The following is a 21,619-nucleotide window of genomic DNA, read 5'->3' on the forward strand; positions in this document are numbered from 1 at the left end:
GCTATTATTATTGTTATGTCGTAATAGTTTTTATAAATGCACTTTAGCTGGAGCAATCTGATTTTAAAGAAAAACAATACCAGTGTTCAGAAAATCCTAGTTTCCTGTATAATTAAAAAAAAAATACTATCTGCTGTTAAATTTTGAAGATTAATTTAATTATTTAACATCAAGAATAAAATCTGTTCTTTATAAAGTGGGAAATGTAAGACACTTCCTGAAAAGCCTTGTGCTGTGAACTCTGAGAGCTTGCATTGTTTAATGCCGAGGAAGAACAGATCTGAGAGTAGCCTGACGTTTCACCATTATACATTTACCGAAATTCGCTATAAATGCAGTGTTTTTTAAACATGATATTAATATTTTTGTATTGCCTGTAAATGCACCATCTTTGGCCCATCCCCTCATAGCCTAAAAATTTCAGTCTAAAACTCCAAACTTTCTCAGCGCTAGGCCTCTTAAAAAGACTCAAAAACCGCACATCTAACTTGAACGAATTTGATCACGTCAAGAGCCATTTACTCGAAGACCATTCATGCAAAATGTTGTGCCAGTCCATTTAACGGGGTCGAAATGATTAAAGTGCAAAAATTGGTGTTTAACAATGAAGCGCCTACTCAACCCTATGGTACCGCGCCACTATAATTAACAGTTCAATTTATACTGTGATAACCGACACACTCAGTTGTATTTAGAGTAACATTTAATCTGCTAGTAGAAGCACAGCAAATCAAAGTTTACATTTTTATAAATGCAGCAGAAAGGTAAAGTACATACTGTATATGTGCACATAAATCAGCTAAAACAACAACATCCAATGAAAACCAATACTGTAAATGTGCCTCCATGTTGGCTCTGATTATCAGATTCAGACTAACGAACGTCAAACAAATACAGAGTAAAATTATTTTAAAATATCCAGATTATATTTGGATTAGTTTAGTTCCAGGTAAAAACAGCACATTTAGAATGACTTGGGGCGAACCATAATGAACACCTCATGGGTGTGAGTATTTCGATTTTCGATCAGTAATCTGTGATATAGAAACAATAGGCCCTTGTGTATGAAAATGTTAGACCACTTTGTGCTTTAATTAGGCATCTTAAACAACTTCTAAAAAGTCTCCTGCATTTTACCATTTGTGGCTCAGTGTTCTCTTACTATTTTAAATTAATTGCACGTGTGGCCTATTGAAATCATCCATTAAATTAGACAATCACTAGTTTGCCTATTTTGATAATTTTCTAAGATTTTCAGTTACAGGGGTTTGATTTCACATGCACAACAACTGAACAAAAGCACTGGGGTGCTGTAATAAATGTGCACACTGCTGTATGTGAATTATCGATCAGATTTATCACTTACCATTGCAGTCGCCCGAGGCAGTGTGAACAAGCAGTAACATAACACAGCCCCACAGCATTGCAGAGATTACCAGTCTGTCCAGGGCAGAATGCAGATCAGGGCTACAAGTGGGAATTGGAAAACATTCACATATATTATATGTATATATTCTAGCTTGGTTAAATCATGCAACAAAAAAAAAAACACTCTTAAGCTTGTATCTATCTGCATAGTATAACTTTTTTGGGCATTCTTAAAAACTACACACCTGAAACCTATAAACACAAATAAAAAGCAATTTTATTCGCTTGACATGAGTGTGTTTAATTAGCACAATTGGTCCTTCAACTGTGGTATACAGTCGGTATGTCATCTAAATCGGCAGAGACATTTTTTATTGTCATTATTATTCTACTTGCTCTGCTTCCCATACCTCCTCTTACTACCTTCACAGTGTGTACAAGACTTTCACACACTACACTATGCTGTGTTACTTTTACTTATTTTAAATCTTCGTGTTTCTTCTGGTAGACTGTGAGAGGCGGTTATTTTAAATAATGTAACTATTGTTTCAGCTTTGTACCTTTACAATACAGTTAACATATAGCAATAACAAAGAATGGAACAAATGGTGAATTTGATTTCTTAGTATATTTTAGGGCAGATATTCCTGCAGTAGGATTTTTACTGGCACTAGCAGCTGATTCCACAAAACAAATTCTTAATAATATAACCATCCATTTCAGTTTCTCTAAACGTAAAATCAATAAAATAGAAGCATTTCTCTTTCTTCAGCCCTGATTAACAGCTGGCAGCAGTCTTTTTGGGACTTTTTACTGGTAGTAAAGTTTATACTGGTAATAGCCAAATAGAAGGAGATGTGATACCTTTTATCGGAGTTGAAAGAATAATTAATTACAAGCTTTCAAGACCTCAAAGGTCTCTTCTTCAGGTGTCTATCATCTCTGGACTGATGCAGCTACCATTTCATCTATCAGAGATCCTGGTAATAGGAAACTCCAAAATGCCAGTAGATTTTCTACTGGTTCTGATCACCGATGTTTTAATCTCGAAATTTCCAGTGCAAATTTTGCATACTATTAATTGCAGCTTGGATGGGATTTTTTGCTTATTAAAATACCATTTAAAATGTTCTATGAATATTAAAAGTATGAATACCAAGCAACCATTATTAAACAGGCTATGAATCATTGCATGTATGCAGAGCACAATGGAAGGTTTAGATTGTCCAGCAAATGCACAGTATTTTACAGCATACGCATTGTGTAGATTGATGGATTGCAATTACCTTTTATATGACACAAGATACTAGTTTAAGTCCTGTCAGTGGATTACAGGGGGAAAAACAATGAGGTAATGTAAATAATCAATCTAAAAGCAGGGGAAATCATGTGGTCTAATTATATTTGCAGCACAGCGCCCAGAAAGTGCTTCTTCAGATTGTCTAAGTTCTTGTTTATATTTTCTATATACTGGTCTATGGGTTAGTTTATATTCACTGAATGTTTTAGATCCTTCAAACAATATTTATTCACAGAGCAGTTACGAAGAAGCATTGACAAGGTAAACACGACAGACTCCACCACCAGATTTAAACAAAATCTTAGGAAATGTTTGAAACAGCATAGAGAAAACAACAGGGAAAGCACTGACAAAGTTAGCACATCACAGATAAGGATGAAGCATCGTAAAATCTGTGTTTAAAATGTGAGAAGCATAGTATAACTGTAGAGAAAAACAGAGTAAACTGGAGGGAAACAATTAGCAATTTATTTTCCCTCTTGTAAAGGATTTGCCAGGGATATTGTGAACTGTAATGAAATTACTATTAGGTAAGGCACATGTGCCATCATTTGGGACAGTGCACTTTGTCTGTCATTCTGTTGCTGGATTTAAAAGAATGCAAGATAGATAGATACAAAAAAAATAAAACCCTTTCTGATGTTGAATGCAAAACTGTCATTCAAGGCTAAACCTCTCAACACTGATATATATAAAACAGACTGTATGTCTGAACAGTGGGCATAAAGAGAACAAGAAAATTACTCCAAAATCTTACCTGATCAGGACTGTATCCTTCCTATTCTAACATGCATCAGTGATTGAATGTACTGCCGCACAATTGTTTTAGGAAAGACTGTAAGCTTTGTTGTCTGAATTATTTTGCATAATTTGTGCACGAAACAAAATCGCCCTGCAGTGTTCTAGGGTTAGACAGTGCAATGACACAGAGCACTGTTATGAATTATGCAACAGTTACAGCTTGTGTGGTATGATTTCTGTTTATTCACACAAAAATAGTCATCTCCCTGAACACATGTCGGGGCACCCACACAATTCTAAATTCAGCTGACTTTGCATACTGCACAGACTGTAGGCCAACTGCAGCTTCTCATTATATACTACATTGCCTCCTTTGAATTGAAATAAGAAACTGATTCACTTTTTGCATGAAATAAACTTTATTACGGTAACGGTTACAGTATGTACGGTGTAGCTTTGATAAATTAGCATTTCTGAATACAACATAAAATAAACATAATTAAACAAACATAATTAAACTAACAGAATAAATAGATCAAAGTTTGAAAAGTGCGATTCTAAGTATAAAGTAGGACTGGGGCGATAATGAAATCCTCACGAATCATCATTTTAAAAATAGCGTTAAGAATTATTGTGATATTTGCTAATTCTATGTGAAAATTCAGACGTGGTCCTTTGTCTTAATGCTGACATTTCCTAGTTTAAACTAATTTAGGAAATACGATGTTGGTTTTATTTATTTATTTTTTGTTTTATTTTAAATACATTTTGAAAACGTCATAAATTCATCCACCTAATATTAAAATAAGTTAGACACTGTAACTCATGCCTCAAACATGATTTCAACTGAATTCAGTTACTAATGTTAAAATCAGTTATTCTACTTCACCTTATAAAAAAAGGGAAGTTAATATTGGAGCTAAAAAGATTAGGAAAAGTAAAACATTACATTATTATGCTGAAAGCTACCTTTTTAAAAATAGTCAAAAGAAAAAGCTTCCTTCTTTGTGCACATTAACGTCTTTGTACATTTCTATTGTAGCCTATATTTATACAGCAGATTTTTCTTATATTATATGGTTAGTGTTACAAAAAAAATCACATTAAAAAGAGCACTATACCTCTATGAAGATTAGTAATTGCACATTATAATATATTTAATTGATTAAATAAAGTTTTGTTTGTTTGTTTTTTACTCAAGTTCATCACAGATTTCTTGCTCAGATGATCTGTATGGTACACCCCCAAGAAAGGACATTTTCAGCTATATTTTTCCAGTCTTCATATTTAGCTCCAGGATAGTCTGGCCCACTTGGAATTCCTGTGTGATCTCTGCAGGGCTGTGGCACTGTGTTCTTTTACTGACGTCCTTGAGTGCCTTCTGCACTTCCCCAGGTGAGTTATATATTCAGCAGGTCATTCGGTTATAGCTCCAAAGTTGAAACAATTCTGTCACACTTAAGTTTAAGAAACAATTTCAAAAACTATTAAAAAACACTTTATTACAGTAACTATACAGTATGTAAACTTTTCATCTTGCATTGCCAGTTGTTGTGGTTGGATGACAGTGTACACTGAGGGCTATGTACACATTTCTTATTGTTAATGGGTCCCCTTAAAATCTGTATTCTTTTTATTTTGAAACTGTGGAGTCACACATGGCCCCAGTATCAAAATTATTTTTTCATATTTGAAGTAGACAGTATATATTATTTGCCTGAGGAATATTATGATATTGTCTTGGCCTGCATCCTTATATAAGGTGTATAATCATGTGTTATCACTGTGTTTATTTATCTATTGAATTTATCAGGGCAGTATAGATGTAAAAGGTAATTTAATAAATATGCCCACATGGGATTAAAAAGGACACATACTCTTGTTGTATTCTAGACCTCTGTAATGCGGTTCCCACTGCCTGTGAAAGCATGATGAGTAAGTATAGTGATTTTTAAATACTAGTTTGTCTAATCAGAATGACCCATAGAGGTTGAATATCACCCATACCTGGTTACTGCAGTGTGTGTACAGGGGCAGCAATCTAAAACATCAAGAGCATCCAGCCACCTCCAAACACGATCTATATGGCAATACAGGTTTACCTCTGCATGATAAAGAAAAAGCATGTTGAATATGACAGAACATGTTATGAAGATTATTGGCGTAAAAACAATAACCCTCCAAGACAGGTATTGATCACACTTCTTAATTCACACAGTGGGGGTGAAATATTTTTTTTAAGGCAGAAAAGCACCTGTTAATTTAACTAAACTGGAGCCACTTTAAGATGTTTCAGGTTTGCAGTGCAGTTGCAAACTCAGTACCAGCATCGAAGGTGTTACTTCAGGTTCAGGGGTTTTGTTGTTTATTTTGGGGGTATCTGTAGGCCTGGTGTTGATGATGTTGATGATGATAATAATAATAATAATACCACCGTCGAGAAATTCCACTTTTAAAAAGTCGATTGTTCATACAAAGACATCATTATGTCACCTTTTTCATTTGAACCGTCTCATGCCACTACCATATTGTTGTAACATCAAGTGTTTTGCTCTTGTTTTTTTTCACAGATTGTTGTTGTTCAGTTAAAGCAGCACCAGTATAAAGTAATACTTTTACAAGCACTGCAAAGACAACAGCCCCAACATTAACTGATGAAGAGAAGTCAGAAAGCAACTGTTATTCTTTGTAAGGAAACTGGACTATGTGAACTATAGCGCAGCATCTAATGCTCAAGATTTAAACAAACACTTTTTATGCCACATTTGCCTGGCTACTACTTATTTAATTTTGAGGCTCCCTGAAAAAAAATCCTTATTTTCTGCATATTTAGTTGTATTTTGGATTGTTAATATTTGTTTTTGCTTGAGTTAGCTTTACAATAAACGATAAAGATAAAAAATCAATAAGTTCTTACATGTTATCTGATAACATTTTGAACCTGCATAAAATATTTATAAAGCTTTGTAAGTGTTGCTTGGACAGGTGATAAAAAGCAACAGCTTTTTTTTTTTTTTTTTTTTTTAAAAAGACTCCTTCTGTTTTCAGTCTTACCAGGTGCTGGCTGACAGATCCAGCAGTCCTTTATGTTACCATCGCCTGCCACGCACTGCTGTTTCTGCACAGCACAGTGATTTTCTCAGTGGTGACACTGAAGATAGTCCAGCTTGGAAAGTCCGGCTCCAGCCTCTTTGAAAAGTGGAGCACCAGAAGGAATGTCTGCACGCTGCTGGGGCTCTGTCTGCTGGGATTAACGTGGGGGATCATGTTCTTTAACTTCGGGGCCCTTGAAGAGCCGGCGCTTTATGCATTTAACATCCTGAATTCCTTGCACGGTAAGTGGGGTGATATATACACAGTAGTCACAACGTGCAGGCCTTAAACTGAAGGCAATACAGCACTAGATGATGAGCAGGCCTTGAATCCTGTGCATATTGATATATAGTATGGTGCAAGTATGCAGTTTCAGACTGACATTCACTTCATATTCTTATTGTCTAATATGGGGGTCCAAGCCACACAGCCCTTACCTCAAATTAATTACAGTGCTTAAAGAATGTTACAATGATCTAGATAATAACAATTGTAATTCATAACTCTTTTTTGGACCACTGTAATGTTAAATCTTGCTTCTCAAAACAGACTGAGTGAAAGCTTTGTGATTCACTGTATGCAAACCAGGCTGTGTTCAGAGCCTTTAAAAACACCCTGATCTGCAGCACCAGTCTCCATCTGTTCTGAAATGAACCACCAGCATGCAGGCTGGGTTCAGAGCCTTTAAAAACACCCTGATCACCAGCGCCAGTCTCCATCTGTTCTGAAGTGAACCACCAGCATGCAGGCTGGGTTCAGAGCCTTTAAAAACACCCTGATCACCAGCGCCAGTCTCCATCTGTTCTGAAGTGAACCACCAGCATGCAGGCTGGGTTCAGAGCCTTTAAAAACACCCTGATCACCAGCGCCAGTCTCCATCTGTTCTGAAGTGAACCACCAGCATGCAGGCTGGGTTCAGAGCCTTTAAAAACACCCTGATCACCAGCGCCAGTCTCCATCTGTTCTGAAGTGAACCACCAGCATGCAGGCTGGGTTCAGAGCCTTTAAAATGACCCTGATCACCAGCGCCAGTCTCCATCTGTTCTGAAGTGAACCACCAGCATGCAGGCTGGGTTCAGAGCCTTTAAAAACACCCTGATCACCAGCGCCAGTCTCCATCTGTTCTGAAGTGAACCACCAGCATGCAGGCTGGGTTCAGAGCCTTTAAAAACACCCTGATCACCAGCGCCAGTCTCCATCTGTTCTGAAGTGAACCACCAGCATGCAGGCTGGGTTCAGAGCCTTTAAAAACACCCTGATCACCAGCGCCAGTCTCCATCTGTTCTGAAGTGAACCACCAGCATGCAGGCTGGGTTCAGAGCCTTTAAAAACACCCTGATCACCAGCGCCAGTCTCCATCTGTTCTGAAGTGAACCACCAGCATGCAGGCTGGGTTCAGAGCCTTTAAAAACACCCTGATCACCAGCGCCAGTCTCCATCTGTTCTGAAGTGAACCACCAGCATGCAGGCTGGGTTCAGAGCCTTTAAAAACACCCTGATCACCAGCGCCAGTCTCCATCTGTTCTGAAGTGAACCACCAGCATGCAGGCTGGGTTCAGAGCCTTTAAAAACACCCTGATCACCAGCGCCAGTCTCCATCTGTTCTGAAGTGAACCACCAGCATGCAGGCTGGGTTCAGAGCCTTTAAAAACACCCTGATCACCAGCGCCAGTCTCCATCTGTTCTGAAGTGAACCACCAGCATGCAGGCTGGGTTCAGAGCCTTTAAAAACACCCTGATCACCAGCGCCAGTCTCCATCTGTTCTGAAGTGAACCACCAGCATGCAGGCTGGGTTCAGAGCCTTTAAAATGACCCTGATCACCAGCGCCAGTCTCCATCTGTTCTGAAGTGAACCACCAGCATGCAGGCTGGGTTCAGAGCCTTTAAAAACACCCTGATCACCAGCGCCAGTCTCCATCTGTTCTGAAGTGAACCACCAGCATGCAGGCTGGGTTCAGAGCCTTTAAAAACACCCTGATCACCAGCGCCAGTCTCCATCTGTTCTGAAGTGAACCACCAGCATGCAGGCTGGGTTCAGAGCCTTTAAAAACACCCTGATCACCAGCGCCAGTCTCCATCTGTTCTGAAGTGAACCACCAGCATGCAGGCTGGGTTCAGAGCCTTTAAAAACACCCTGATCACCAGCGCCAGTCTCCATCTGTTCTGAAGTGAACCACCAGCATGCAGGCTGGGTTCAGAGCCTTTAAAAACACCCTGATCACCAGCGCCAGTCTCCATCTGTTCTGAAGTGAACCACCAGCATGCAGGCTGGGTTCAGAGCCTTTAAAATGACCCTGATCACCAGCGCCAGTCTCCATCTGTTCTGAAGTGAACCACCAGCATGCAGGCTGGGTTCAGAGCCTTTAAAAACACCCTGATCACCAGCGCCAGTCTCCATCTGTTCTGAAGTGAACCACCAGCATGCAGGCTGGGTTCAGAGCCTTTAAAAACACCCTGATCACCAGCGCCAGTCTCCATCTGTTCTGAAGTGAACCACCAGCATGCAGGCTGGGTTCAGAGCCTTTAAAAACACCCTGATCACCAGCGCCAGTCTCCATCTGTTCTGAAGTGAACCACCAGCATGCAGGCTGGGTTCAGAGCCTTTAAAAACACCCTGATCACCAGCGCCAGTCTCCATCTGTTCTGAAGTGAACCACCAGCATGCAGGCTGGGTTCAGAGCCTTTAAAAACACCCTGATCACCAGCGCCAGTCTCCATCTGTTCTGAAGTGAACCACCAGCATGCAGGCTGGGTTCAGAGCCTTTAAAAACACCCTGATCACCAGCGCCAGTCTCCATCTGTTCTGAAGTGAACCACCAGCATGCAGGCTGGGTTCAGAGCCTTTAAAAACACCCTGATCACCAGCGCCAGTCTCCATCTGTTCTGAAGTGAACCACCAGCATGCAGGCTGGGTTCAGAGCCTTTAAAAACACCCTGATCACCAGCGCCAGTCTCCATCTGTTCTGAAGTGAACCACCAGCATGCAGGCTGGGTTCAGAGCCTTTAAAAACACCCTGATCACCAGCGCCAGTCTCCATCTGTTCTGAAGTGAACCACCAGCATGCAGGCTGGGTTCAGAGCCTTTAAAAACACCCTGATCACCAGCGCCAGTCTCCATCTGTTCTGAAGTGAACCACCAGCATGCAGGCTGGGTTCAGAGCCTTTAAAAACACCCTGATCACCAGCGCCAGTCTCCATCTGTTCTGAAGTGAACCACCAGCATGCAGGCTGGGTTCAGAGCCTTTAAAAACACCCTGATCACCAGCGCCAGTCTCCATCTGTTCTGAAGTGAACCACCAGCATGCAGGCTGGGTTCAGAGCCTTTAAAAACACCCTGATCTGCAGCACCAGTCTCCCTCTGTTCTGCTGGCCAGGCCACAATTAGTTGTGCATTGGTGATGACATTTAATGTAGACAACGGCAAAAGTTTTTGGGGTGTTTTTTATTATTTAAATTTTTATTGTAAAACTGCAAAACGTTGTACCACAAACAATACAAGACACATGGCAATTCAGAGCATAATTTCATGCAAGGGTGGGTTCCATGGCGACATGCTCTTCGGTGATCTAAATAAAATGTCCATAGCAGGTACCTGTAACACGAATATATCTGACTCTCTATGGTATAATACATGAGCAAATCCGGCCTGTGGTCATCTACAGTGAGTTCGAGGTATTTTACATGGAGGTAATAAGAGCTGGGTGTGAGATACCAGGTTAAGTCCTGCCCTGATAAAACAGGGGTTAGCTAGGGGAGGTGGAGATGGGGAGTTAACTATAGTGGCTCTTGGGGTGGGTGATATCAGCCTTAAAGCATGCCTTTGAGAGGGCAGCCACCAACCCAAAAGAGACCTTTCAACTGCACGTGGACAGACAGATAAATAGATGGGCACCCATCCAGATTTTACAATGCACATTATACTGAATACCATATCTAACTATAATACATTTGAAATACAACTAAATATCATTCATTAATATTTAAACATAATGTATTGCACACACACATTTTGATTCGACTTTGCATTCCTCACTGCCAACTCCACTTTCCCCTTCCCCTCTTAACTATTTATGCAGCTAAATGCCTATATATCCTGATAATAAATATTAAATAAGGGGGGTAAAGCAAGTGCAGTATAGGACATTGTTGAGCCTATCCAGTCTGATCAGACTTGAATATAACAAGTGCCTGAAGGGCCATTTCACAGACTGGCCAAACTGAAGCATGCCACCTCCACACAGCAAGGGGTGCAAAACCAAAACTATCAGAATAAAGGACTGCATTGTTCCCAACCCTCAGCTGAGCAGCACTGTGCCACTGCGAGTTTATTTGGTTATCCCAATGTTGTGCAATGCAAATCAATCTAGCATTGTGCCACTGCGAGTTTATTTGTTTATCCCAATGTTGTACTATACAAATCAATCTTTATTTAGACGTTATACAACAGAAAGGCTTAGTTAACAGACAAATGCTGTGGATGAACCAGGAAACTTCCCCACTCCCTCTCTCACCACAACCCTCCCAAAGAATATCAGAAAAACCAAAAGAATTATCTGCACGAGTCAAACTGGTAGGATGAGCAGGGTTGATCTGCTTCAACACAATCAAACACCTGGTTCCCCTTCTCTGGAGGAACTGTAACGCCCCCTCCCACCACCCCCCCACCCACCCACCCACCCACCCCCTAACACAAACAAACAAACAGAAAACAGTCTTAAGGCAGAAATTCAAGTTCTAGAACAAAGAGAAAGTGATCTTTGCACACTGTCTACAGTAGATGGGTTCTAGGAAAGCCTTGACATGAAAATGAAACTGCAAGCAACTCATTTTATATGGGCTTTTCATAAAAAAAAAAAAAAAAAAAAACACTGCTGTCTAGTTTGTCTATTGGACAGCACTCTGGTTAGGCAGCGGAGTGTTTCGCAGATGGCAGAGCGAATTAAATCTAAGGTTAAAGGACTGGGCAGAGAGTAACTTTAAACACTCTGTTATAATATACAGAGAAGACTGCACTAGACTGTACTTGCTTCAAATTGTCCCTAGCACATTTTTTCGTAAAGAAAAGAAACACAAATCACAATTCTAAAATGAGTAATAAATACCTTAAGACTACTTAAAAAGCACTTCATTAAAAGTGTTCGGTAACTTTACCAGGTGAGTTTATTTCTTTCTGGAAAAAAAAAAAAAATGTGCTCATGGCTACAATAGCTTAGAGAATCAAGCCTATTGCCTTCTCATTGAAACTGTTGTCTAATTTTATTACTAGGTTTCTTTCTTTTCCTTCCAGACGTTACCAAGGAGACATCAGAATGCTATCCATAGCCCGCACCCATCCATCAGAACGTTCCGTTGCCAAAGTGGGTACACTGACACATCAAGTGAAACAGATAGCACTATATACACACACGCCCCAGGGGCTGAATTATAACCCAGGTTATTTACAGGTTACAGAGTGAAGAGATCTGTTCAACAGAAGCTTAGCCCTTCTTAAAGATGAAAGTGACAAACAGTAAAACTGTAATTTTTTTTTTAAATTATTCTTGGAATCGAGCATTAACTAGCCTTTAAAAATAAGGTGTTCCACTTTGCATACCGATAAGGATCAGAGGTCAAGTAAATATACAGAATTTCTTAATCATTTATTTCTCAGTGAATTGTAACCTGCTGTCAATTAAATAGCTCATTTTCTCAAGCCTTTTCAAATGCCTGCTTTCATTTACTATGAGAATGTACAATGTGAAAATGTGCAATGTTGTGGAATATGATTTTTTTTTTTTTAAATGGTTATAAGCAGAGTTGAATTGCAATAGATAGTGAGTGTGAGTAACCTGCATTGCAGAAAGGTAATAGGTTCAAATAGCTTAGTGCCTAGAGAGCTGGGTTGCATTTTGGAAAGTAATAGTTTAAAATCTGCATCATTCAATGCATGAAGTCACCTTTTTCCAACAGTGATTTGGTACCAATGTATTAAATTGCCTTGCAATTCTCTCTATTATAAATCTGCCAGGCAAAAAATATGAATAACAGCTTACTCCTAATCGCATTTTAACGTCAATAAAAAAAGCCATCCTACACAGTATACATGCATCAGAAAAAACGCATGTGTGGTATTGTAATGTTATTGAAAACAATCAATTGAAAATAGGATTGCTTTTGTTATCCTCTCCGACACTTTGTTCATCTTGTTCACGTATCTCTTGAGTGGAACACCTTAGCTAGCTTTAAGGGAAGCATTTGGTCTGTAGGTCTCCTATTCAGGCAGCTGGGACAAGCTGAGCCCTTGACGGCCACAATGCAATGTGTTTACTCTGCACCCCAATACAGGCTGCAGGAGTTGTGCATATCACTCTTAGTAAGAAAAATGTTCAAACTATAAAGAAGTTTTCTCCTGAGTTGTCTAAAACAGATTGTTTAAAATCCTTTCCAAGTGCAAATGTTACTTCAAGAACACACAGGTCTCTAATCTGACCTAATGTTTTAAAAAAAAAAAAAAAAAAAAAAACCAACAAATCATAACAAATAACAATATTAATATAATATAATAACAAAATAAAACATACAAATTCAAACCGAAACAGTCTTTTAAACACATGGATTATCCTCTTCCTTGAACAGTCGAGAACTTAAATGTGGAACACAAATTATAACCGAGATAAAGCGCACCCCTCGCCTGCTCCAGAATGCAATCCTGTTTCTTCAAACTGGTTTCAAATCGTCACCAATAAAATGACACCCAGTGAAGAGCGAGGGCGAGGAGACAGGGGTTCAGCACAAAGTCTTCTCTGCATCAGTTCTACGATGATGTTGTTGGGTTCGGATTCTGAACCAAAATCCACAGTTAGAATGGTCCTTTAAGTTCCTTTCTTCTGTTCTGACACATTCTCGGTTAGATAAAAAAAAAAAACAGGAATTAAAGAGATCAACGCAGCTCCACAGCAACAAGATCATCTGTAGTAGAACAGTCCATTATAGAAAGTAGATTACCCTTCTGTAACACAGCAGCACATCTAAAACCTTGTCCAGGAATGTGGGTGTGTTGTGCATTCTCAGGCAACAGCAGTACGGACTCCTGCTCTACAGAGGGGTTTACAGGACATACAGCTGCAAGGTTAACGGCTAAAAAACAGTATATTGTGCTACTAATCCACTTGGCCTTGGCTTGCTCTGTGTGACGCTGTCCTTCTTTAGATTGCCTGGGATCTATTGAATCACATCAACCGTGAAACATAAGAGGCTCCCCTTAAATATGACAGCTAAAGGTGGGTGTGCAGTCCTACCAGCCTATTTATCAGTAATCTTCTGCCTGGTGACATCAAAGGTCAAGGGCAGGGCGAAATCCTCTACCACAAGTGGCGCTTAAAGACTGTTAGCATTCCTCCAAACATCAAAACAACTGAAGTGCACTTTTCCAGCGACCATGCAAGAAGAGTTGCACTCTTTAGGAAGCGTTAAAACAAAAACGAAATGAGAAAATCTAGATGCTTAAAATCGTGTGTCTTCAGCTTTTTTAAAATCTCAAGTCTTCATCCCATGTGCAGATTATCAAATCTTCAAACCAAGAGGATCTGAATTCTCTTCTGTTTCGGAAGGTCCCTTGATCTTGCTTCTGCTTTTAAGCTAAGGTTACTTCTGTGGGCTCCTCTTTTGTGAATGAATGTCCTGCAGAAATGCACAAGCCTACCCCTCTCTCTGTCCCGACTCTTGCAGGACCACCTCCCTGTGTTGGGGGAGTAGATGGGGTAGGGGGTGGCAGTCCAGTCCCAGCAAAGTTGAGGAGGTAAGAGGGAAAGAGTGCACGGACCGGCCCGTCACTGACCAGGGTAGCTGGGGAACATGCCAGGGTGACGGTCCATGAATGCAGGGCTGCGGGACTCAAGGGGCAGGCGGGTGGGGTGCAGGTCCACTTCAGGGTCCTCCTGGGAATCTGCATACAGGTCACCTGGGTGAGAACAGACAAGAATCAAGTCAGGCTGTGGTATTCCTCTTCTAAAAGTTACCACTGTGCTTTTGCAGGGAATTTTTGCACTTTTCCCATGCTTTTCCCATGGTTATACAGTGCATTTGCTAATGTTTACCCTGGCTTTGACTGTTTTTAAATATGCTTTACCATACCTCTCTGTGCTTTACAATGCTTACCTATGCTTTGCCATGCACTCTTCTATGCTTTTACTATGGTCAACTTTTATAAGGGTCTTACACATTTCTTCATGTATAACCACACCTGGAAATAAAAACAAAAATACAGTATATACACTTTCAAACTGCCTTATCTGATGTCAGAAGATACAAACAAATACTGCCCTGTATGAATCAACAGAAAAGTCAGGATATCTAACAGCCACAGTAGATGGTGCTCCAATGCATAATTGACGCGCTGAGCAGCATGCTACGAGCAATCACATATTTCTGAGGCACTAAAGACCCGCTGAGTCTTTTCTTCGCAGCACCTGTGGGGCAGACTCACTCACCGTTGGCCATGCCTGTGCTGCTCTGGGTGCCCGTAATGTGCTGCCAGAAGGCGCTGCGTGGCAGGATAGTTGTGGGAGTGCAGGGGTAGGAGCCTGGCTCGGAGCCTTTCGACAGCAGCTGGAACCAGAAATAAAAACCTTCTTATACCAGACTTCACAATGCGTTTGTTTATCAAAATACAGAAGAACCACTTATTATCTGAACTGTTTCTGGACCATTAAGTAGTCTGGATTAATGGGTGTGGTAAGGGGAAATGTGAAGTATATAAATAATGGCATTTAGTTTTCTATAAACACTGCAATTAAGGTAATGCTTTCAATCTATGCTCAACACTCCTCCTGAGTTTCACAACTTTATCTGAATGGTTGTACTAGTCCTGGGACGACCCGTGCCCCCACAGTGTGAGAAGCCTGACAGATATATAAACGCCTGACCCTGGCGTTCTTCTCCATCTCCAGCAGGACCCTCTTGTGCTGCTCGGCGATGGCGAGGGTGGCTGAGTGCACTCGCTGGTAGATCTGCTCCCCCTCCCGGGTCTGGAATGTGTAGAGCCCCTCTCCACTGTCACACATCCTGGAATACACACACAAGCTCCTGTCACAGGCTGCTCCACAACAGATACATCTCCAGGGGTGCTCAGGAAGAAAAACAAACTCAGCCGTGTTCCCTCGAGTGCTGAATAGAGAATCGGCAGGTGTATTTCTTTAGATCTGCATGATTGTGAGAGAGTGCGAAATGCATGTGTGTGTTTGAAACATAAGGTGTAAAGCAGGTGTGCGTTAGGGGTTGTGTGTGGCCGCAGGTGTGAGTGTGTTTTAAACTATGCAGCCAAAGTGCTACTAAAATAAGCAGCATCACCAAATTACCAAAACTTTAACTGGGGGCTTAATCTAATTTGATGTAATGTATTACATACACACCTTTCAAAGAAATTGAATGCTGTTGGAACCACTGTATTTCCATTAAGACAGCACGGTTTGCGACAGGCACATAATTTATATAGGTTAAATTGGCTAACACTTTGCCTTCGTAATCATTTTCACGTATTGATTCCAGATCATAAGTGTTCTTTAATTTTCTTCTTGCTACCTAAACCACCTCGTAATCTACGTCTCATTGCAATATTTGCTGGCATGAAATTGCTTACTCTCCCAGAAAATAATGCTGCCCTATACCTCTCTGCTTTTTATACTTGCCTAAACTTTACCCTGTATTGCTTTGGTTTTTACTACCCTTCGTTACGCTATAACAACAGAAAACTGTTAAAATAGATACCGTCATTTCAAAGCAGATATTTAAATACGATTACATAATTTACATAACATGAATACTTTAAAGACTTGCGATATTCAAGGAATCCACCTGCAAAACTAACAGTTGCTTCCAAGAATGTCAGGCTGTTGCACAGGAGTAACATTGATACCAACAGACATAAAGTTTAGATCATTTCAAATTCTATTCAAAATATATCATCATTGCCTGTCATTGTTTGTTTGTCAAAGCAGCAGAATTCTCCCTTTCCAGACCCTGTTGTTTTATTTATCTGTTATGGATTTAAAGGTTTTACAAACACAGCATTGCCTACATTCTGTAAAGCAGTACAATAAAGGACTGACTTTCTACCACTAGATGGCAGTCTTAATCAACTGAAAGGCAAAAGACTCCCACAGTGTCTTTGCACTGTTATTTTCTGTATTAAGACATCTCTGCTGTTTGCTATGAGGACTGGACTGGCTTTTGTCAGCATTTGTAATTGGAATTGCAGTACACATAATAATAATGCTAGGTATCAGATTTGCTGTTGTAATTCGGTCTGGGTGAGGTGTCCGATTGTCCTGGTCTCTCACCGGCCGGCCTCAAAGGTGAATCTGGTGACGTCCCGGCCGTAGCGCCGCAGCGAGCAGAGCGGCCATGTGACCAGTTTGGTGCGAGGGTTGTGAATGTCCCAGAGGTAGATGTTCTCGTGGGTTATCTGCATCATGCACTCGCCGTATATATCCAGGTTTGGGCAGGGCAGCAGGAACACGTTGAAGCGCTCTGTCAGGGGGAGAGAAGGTAGGAGCAGCGCTGTCACAGCAGATGAGAGTTTGAACACACGGCAGTCAAACACGGAGGAAGTAGACAAGAACCTGAACACATTGCAGTCAAACTGCAAACAGCAGCAGCAAGTGCTCTATATTACTCTTGATTAAACAATACCATATTAATAAATCAGGGCTAGATACAGTTTTTTTTTTTTTAAACCGTTTAGAATGAGATAAAAAAAACATGCTTTGGTCACTTTGTTGTAACTGTAAAAAGAAAATACGTTTGAATAATTTCCTTGGGTTTCGATTCATTTAGCTCTATTTGATTCATGGCAGACTGCCTACAGTACTGCAGGAAGGCGCTACAGCCCGGGAGGCAATTACCTGTATGTTCACACTGCACTCCCGCTGCTAAGAGATCAGGCTCCCCCAGGCTGATATCATTGAGTCTGGCTCCCAGGCATTCAATGGACAGGATCTTATACCATTCCTCAGCTTCCAGCTCTGTGGGAAACACAGCCAGAGGATCTCTGTGTCAAAGCAACGCTCAAAGGCCTTAATACTCAAGACATTCACTGGAAGCACAAGGTTGCATTTGAGCAGGTAACCAAATGCTTTCCTGTGTACATGAGCCTGAAAACCAAACCCACTGAGTTATCTCTTAATAGTGGCTGGGTCTCAGATCTCAGGACTAAGGAAGGCTGTGTGGTTCAAACAGTTAACTTTAATTATATCTGCAAAGAAGACTGTAAGGTTTGAAGCGTGACCTCTCTCTCTGAATGTTTTTAGTGCTACATTTTCCAACTGCAATTGAGTTTGTGTCACCCTGACTTCTATATGAGCCTTTATAAATCCATCTGTACAATGGAAGCAGACTCTGCAGGTAAATGACTCGTGCCTCAGGGCAGGAGTGGGTTTCTTTATTCTGTCATGTAAAATGTGTCACTCACTCACAAATGTGCAAAAAACAAACATAGCGTTCATTGAATCCAATAAGACGGGCAGTCATAGTTATCCAAACAGCAATATTGCATTCCATATTCTCTAACATACTGACTGTCTTTTGTGTTCGAAATCAAATTACTGTAAAAGCTTATCATTTAAACCTTAAAAAAACTAGAATCATAATATTTATAATACTATGTCTATTTTGCTGATCCCTATGTTTCTGAATATGGTAATTGTGCTTCGCTTCACCAAGAAGGCTGAAAAAAAAGAATTGTGCAGGGCACCAGTGTAAAGTGATATAAACGAAGCCAAAGTGTTACCAGACTCGCAGGTAAAGGTGCGGGACGTGTCGTCAGTGAAGACGATGGCTACTGCCTGTCTTTTGGTGTCCCGGGGCAACCTGGTCACATTCTTCACGTTGCTGATCTCTGTTACCTGGGAAACACAGTGAGTGACACTCAGGAGCGGATTGCTAACTTATCTTGCTGATGCAGCAGAGATGCCAACAACAAGAAGATGTATTCACCTTTAATGTTGACTGACACAGACGTTTTAAAGACACTAAAGGACCTCATGGGATTCTGTAGTGATAATATTGTAGGGCTCCAGATCCACGGGAACAGTTCTGCTTTTTCAACGTACGTTTCTTTACTCTAAGAGATGCAGGACTACAAGTACCACAATGCATTGCGATGCAATGAAAACAAAACAACAACTGTCCCAAATTGGTCACCCTAGAAACACCTATACCAAAGTGTACCATGGTAAATTTGCACAGTAGTTTTTTTGCAGGGTGCCATGCTTTATATCCATGCTGTGCAATGCATTTAAAATACATATTTCTACTCAGATTGCAAGTCTGTAAGTGAAACGCTCTTGGGTTCAGATCAGCTGGAAAGTGTTGATCATACCTTGGGGTAAGCCCTGATGTAGGCGGATTTCTCGTCTGGATATTTCTCCAGCCGTCTGGGTCCCTTGCTGGAAGATTTCTTAAACACCAGCCAACATCGGCGGTAAATCTGAAAGGAAATCAGAGGGACATGAGCCTCACTGGCTATCATCTCATCTCTCCAGTCAGGTTGTTTTTTTTTTCCTGTTATCCTGTCCCTCTTATCAGCAGTGTGTGTTATCATACCTCAGCACGAGTGTATTGAACCAGACTGCTCAATACATATCAGAGCGATGTCAAAAACCACATAGCTTTACGATGCTACATCACACAAAAATTAAACAACATCCTCTCTCAATCTCAACAGATACAAAAACAAAAACACTTATTTCAAATTATTTACTAGGAGAACACGCCATTTTAATCCAGCATAATAATCCAACTACTGCACAGCATGAAACGATATTCTTTACATCACCTACAGTTTCTTAATAAATCATTTCTTTCTTGTTTAATAACCAATCGTGTGCACTCGCATTCCTTCTCTATTGTTCTTTCTGCTTAGATCTTTATTTAATATGCTTACTAACTTTCCCAGGAGTGGTTTGAAAAGGATGGTAAGCCTGGTAAACAATGCAGAAGCAGAACTCACATGAGAGAATTATAGATCACATAAATGTGAAACTTAAAATGTAGATGTAGGTATAAAATATGCATTTAACCAGAGGACTGAACTCCAATTCCCCCTGACCTTGCTTCTACAAGCCTGTTTTTGAATCGTCACGTCTGCTTCTTGTATTGGATTTGCTTTTTTGTTGAGATTTCATATATCCCGCTGCCTGCTCTTTGAATCTCAGTTGCGCTGGCTGTCGGTGTCAGGTGAATTAAGTGAAAATGCGTCAGTGTTTACTCTGACAGTCTTGTAACACTTCCCTTCTGTTGTCTCTCAGGTAACACGGCTGCATCCAGGCTTGGCACTGACAGCTTGTGAATGCTTTGGTTTTTAGCAGCCGAGTTGCTTAATGTCTGCTGTACAATTCATTTTGTACCTTGGTCTGACCACTGCAATATCATTTATCTGCATGCAACTGTAGTTCATCACAGATGAAAGTGTTGGGTTTGATGAAACAGGCCACAGAGATTTATTAGTGTATGTAGCTATTGAACTCGCTGCTGTACAATGCAATCCAAAATCAATTGCCAGTTTGTCTTCTACGTATTGTTGGTCCACTTGTCTTTTTTCTGTTTATATTTTAGCCCTAAAGACAGACAACATTTGAAGGTTGTTAATAGACAATCAAGTTCATATTATTATTATTATTATTATTATTATTATTATTATTATTATTATTATTAACCCCTTCCCTCCAGAATAATTTCAATTTCTCAGAGAAAGTGAAAGAGACAATTGGATTGAAAGCAGGAACTTAGGTTGTCCATTTATTTAGTGTCTTCCTGTTCAGTAAGTGAGGAGCCGACTTTCGATCTGGACATTTCAAAATAACACTGCACCTTTTTACTAACCTTTGCTTGGAAATGCATTTAAAACGGATCCTCATGTTAGCGCCGCCAGGGCTACAGATTTCTTGGTCATGATTTGTGAAGAACAGGTAACATTCCAGGGGTGCTTTGCATGCCTACCTAAGCTGTCTGTTGCCTCTGTGCAAATGGCATTGTAGCTCTGAGGGCTGATTCCTGCACAACACTAGTTAATGTTGTGTGCGCCTAAAACAAATCAGACTGCTCCATCCATCCTCAGCAGGGTCTTCACATCTAATCTGGAGCTGTTGAACAGATCCCCCCCCCCCCGTAGGCATGCTAGGGGGTGCTTCAAGTGCCCAGGACAGAAATTAAATAAATTGATTGTTTTGGTTCCCTCGTCTGCTCTCCCAAGAGCAACAGTTTTATTTTATGCTTTCTGATGCTATCTGGTACTATCTTTGCCTGGTTTAGAACAATATCTGGTTCTATCTTTGCCTGGTTTATTTATTTAGGTTTTTGTCTGTTTTCAGCTATATTGCACTGTGCATGCATAGAGAAGCTATTTTTCACTACTTATGTGCTGTTCTTGTAACATTTTCAAATACCTATGCTAACCAGGAATCACTTCCTGTAATACAAGGCCTCTGCATTGTCATACCCCCTCTGACTCTGACCCAAAGTCATTTCAGATATTTATCATAATAATGATATCTCGCACTCTTTTCCCATAAGCCCTTCCGCAGTTATGAGCAAAATCCATTTCATGGTGCTGTAGGCAAGAGCAAGTCCGGGGCCTACACATTCTTTACCGTAGGTTAATCCAATTAATCGAACATCCTGTAAAACCAGCTCATTCAGGCATCGTATTGCAGGTTTAAAAAACGGAATGTGGAAAATCAAAGGGAAGCTGCATCGGTCTCCAACATTAAAGACCCACAGAGGTCAGTGTTTGTGACCCTGGTAGACAGACAGTTTAATAGCTCACAGTAGAGGCTGCAGTAGTCAATACTCTCTAAGAGAGTAACTTCAGGTCAGGATTGGTGTACTCTGGCTGTTGGGGAATAGGGATCGGGAGTCTGGAACTGACACTGCCCCCAATGTGCAAAGAGCAACCCTCTGATGTCTCTGCATTGCTGCTGTACAGACGTGGTTAAAAAAAACAGGGAACTTGAGTTCACGTTGCAAAGAATCTAAACTACCTTAATGACAACATCACATTTGTTTTACATCCGTTTTGGCATATTTCAGGATTGCAGAAGGTGCAAGCAATGGTCAAGATAATGTTAAATGCAGCAATATGT

At 40.6% G+C, this 21,619-nt stretch overlaps 1 protein-coding gene across 2 annotated transcripts in view; it reads right to left on the bottom strand.

Annotated features, from left to right (window-relative positions):
• Positions 1-13,016: 13,016 nt before the first annotated feature.
• Positions 13,017-21,619, bottom strand: part of LOC121326163 (docking protein 4-like) — a 35,508-nt gene continuing 26,905 nt past the window's right edge. The window contains exons 3-10 of one of the 2 annotated variants that reach the window (XM_041269349.1): positions 18,859-18,966; positions 18,268-18,382; positions 17,384-17,503; positions 16,820-17,009; positions 15,407-15,545; positions 14,972-15,089; positions 14,640-14,724; positions 14,354-14,442 (exon numbers count right to left, since the gene is read on the bottom strand). In XM_041269349.1, the coding sequence (XP_041125283.1) occupies positions 14,439-14,442; positions 14,640-14,724; positions 14,972-15,089; positions 15,407-15,545; positions 16,820-17,009; positions 17,384-17,503; positions 18,268-18,382; positions 18,859-18,966 (879 nt within the window). In that variant the 3' untranslated portion in view covers positions 14,354-14,438. Of the gene's footprint in view, positions 14,443-14,639; positions 14,725-14,971; positions 15,090-15,406; positions 15,546-16,819; positions 17,010-17,383; positions 17,504-18,267; positions 18,383-18,858; positions 18,967-21,619 lie in introns of both variants that reach the window. The other variant, XM_041269348.1, reaches the window with a different exon arrangement.

Source organism: Polyodon spathula, chromosome 13, assembly GCF_017654505.1.
Source record: "Polyodon spathula isolate WHYD16114869_AA chromosome 13, ASM1765450v1, whole genome shotgun sequence".
NCBI classification, from domain to species: domain Eukaryota; kingdom Metazoa; phylum Chordata; class Actinopteri; order Acipenseriformes; family Polyodontidae; genus Polyodon; species Polyodon spathula.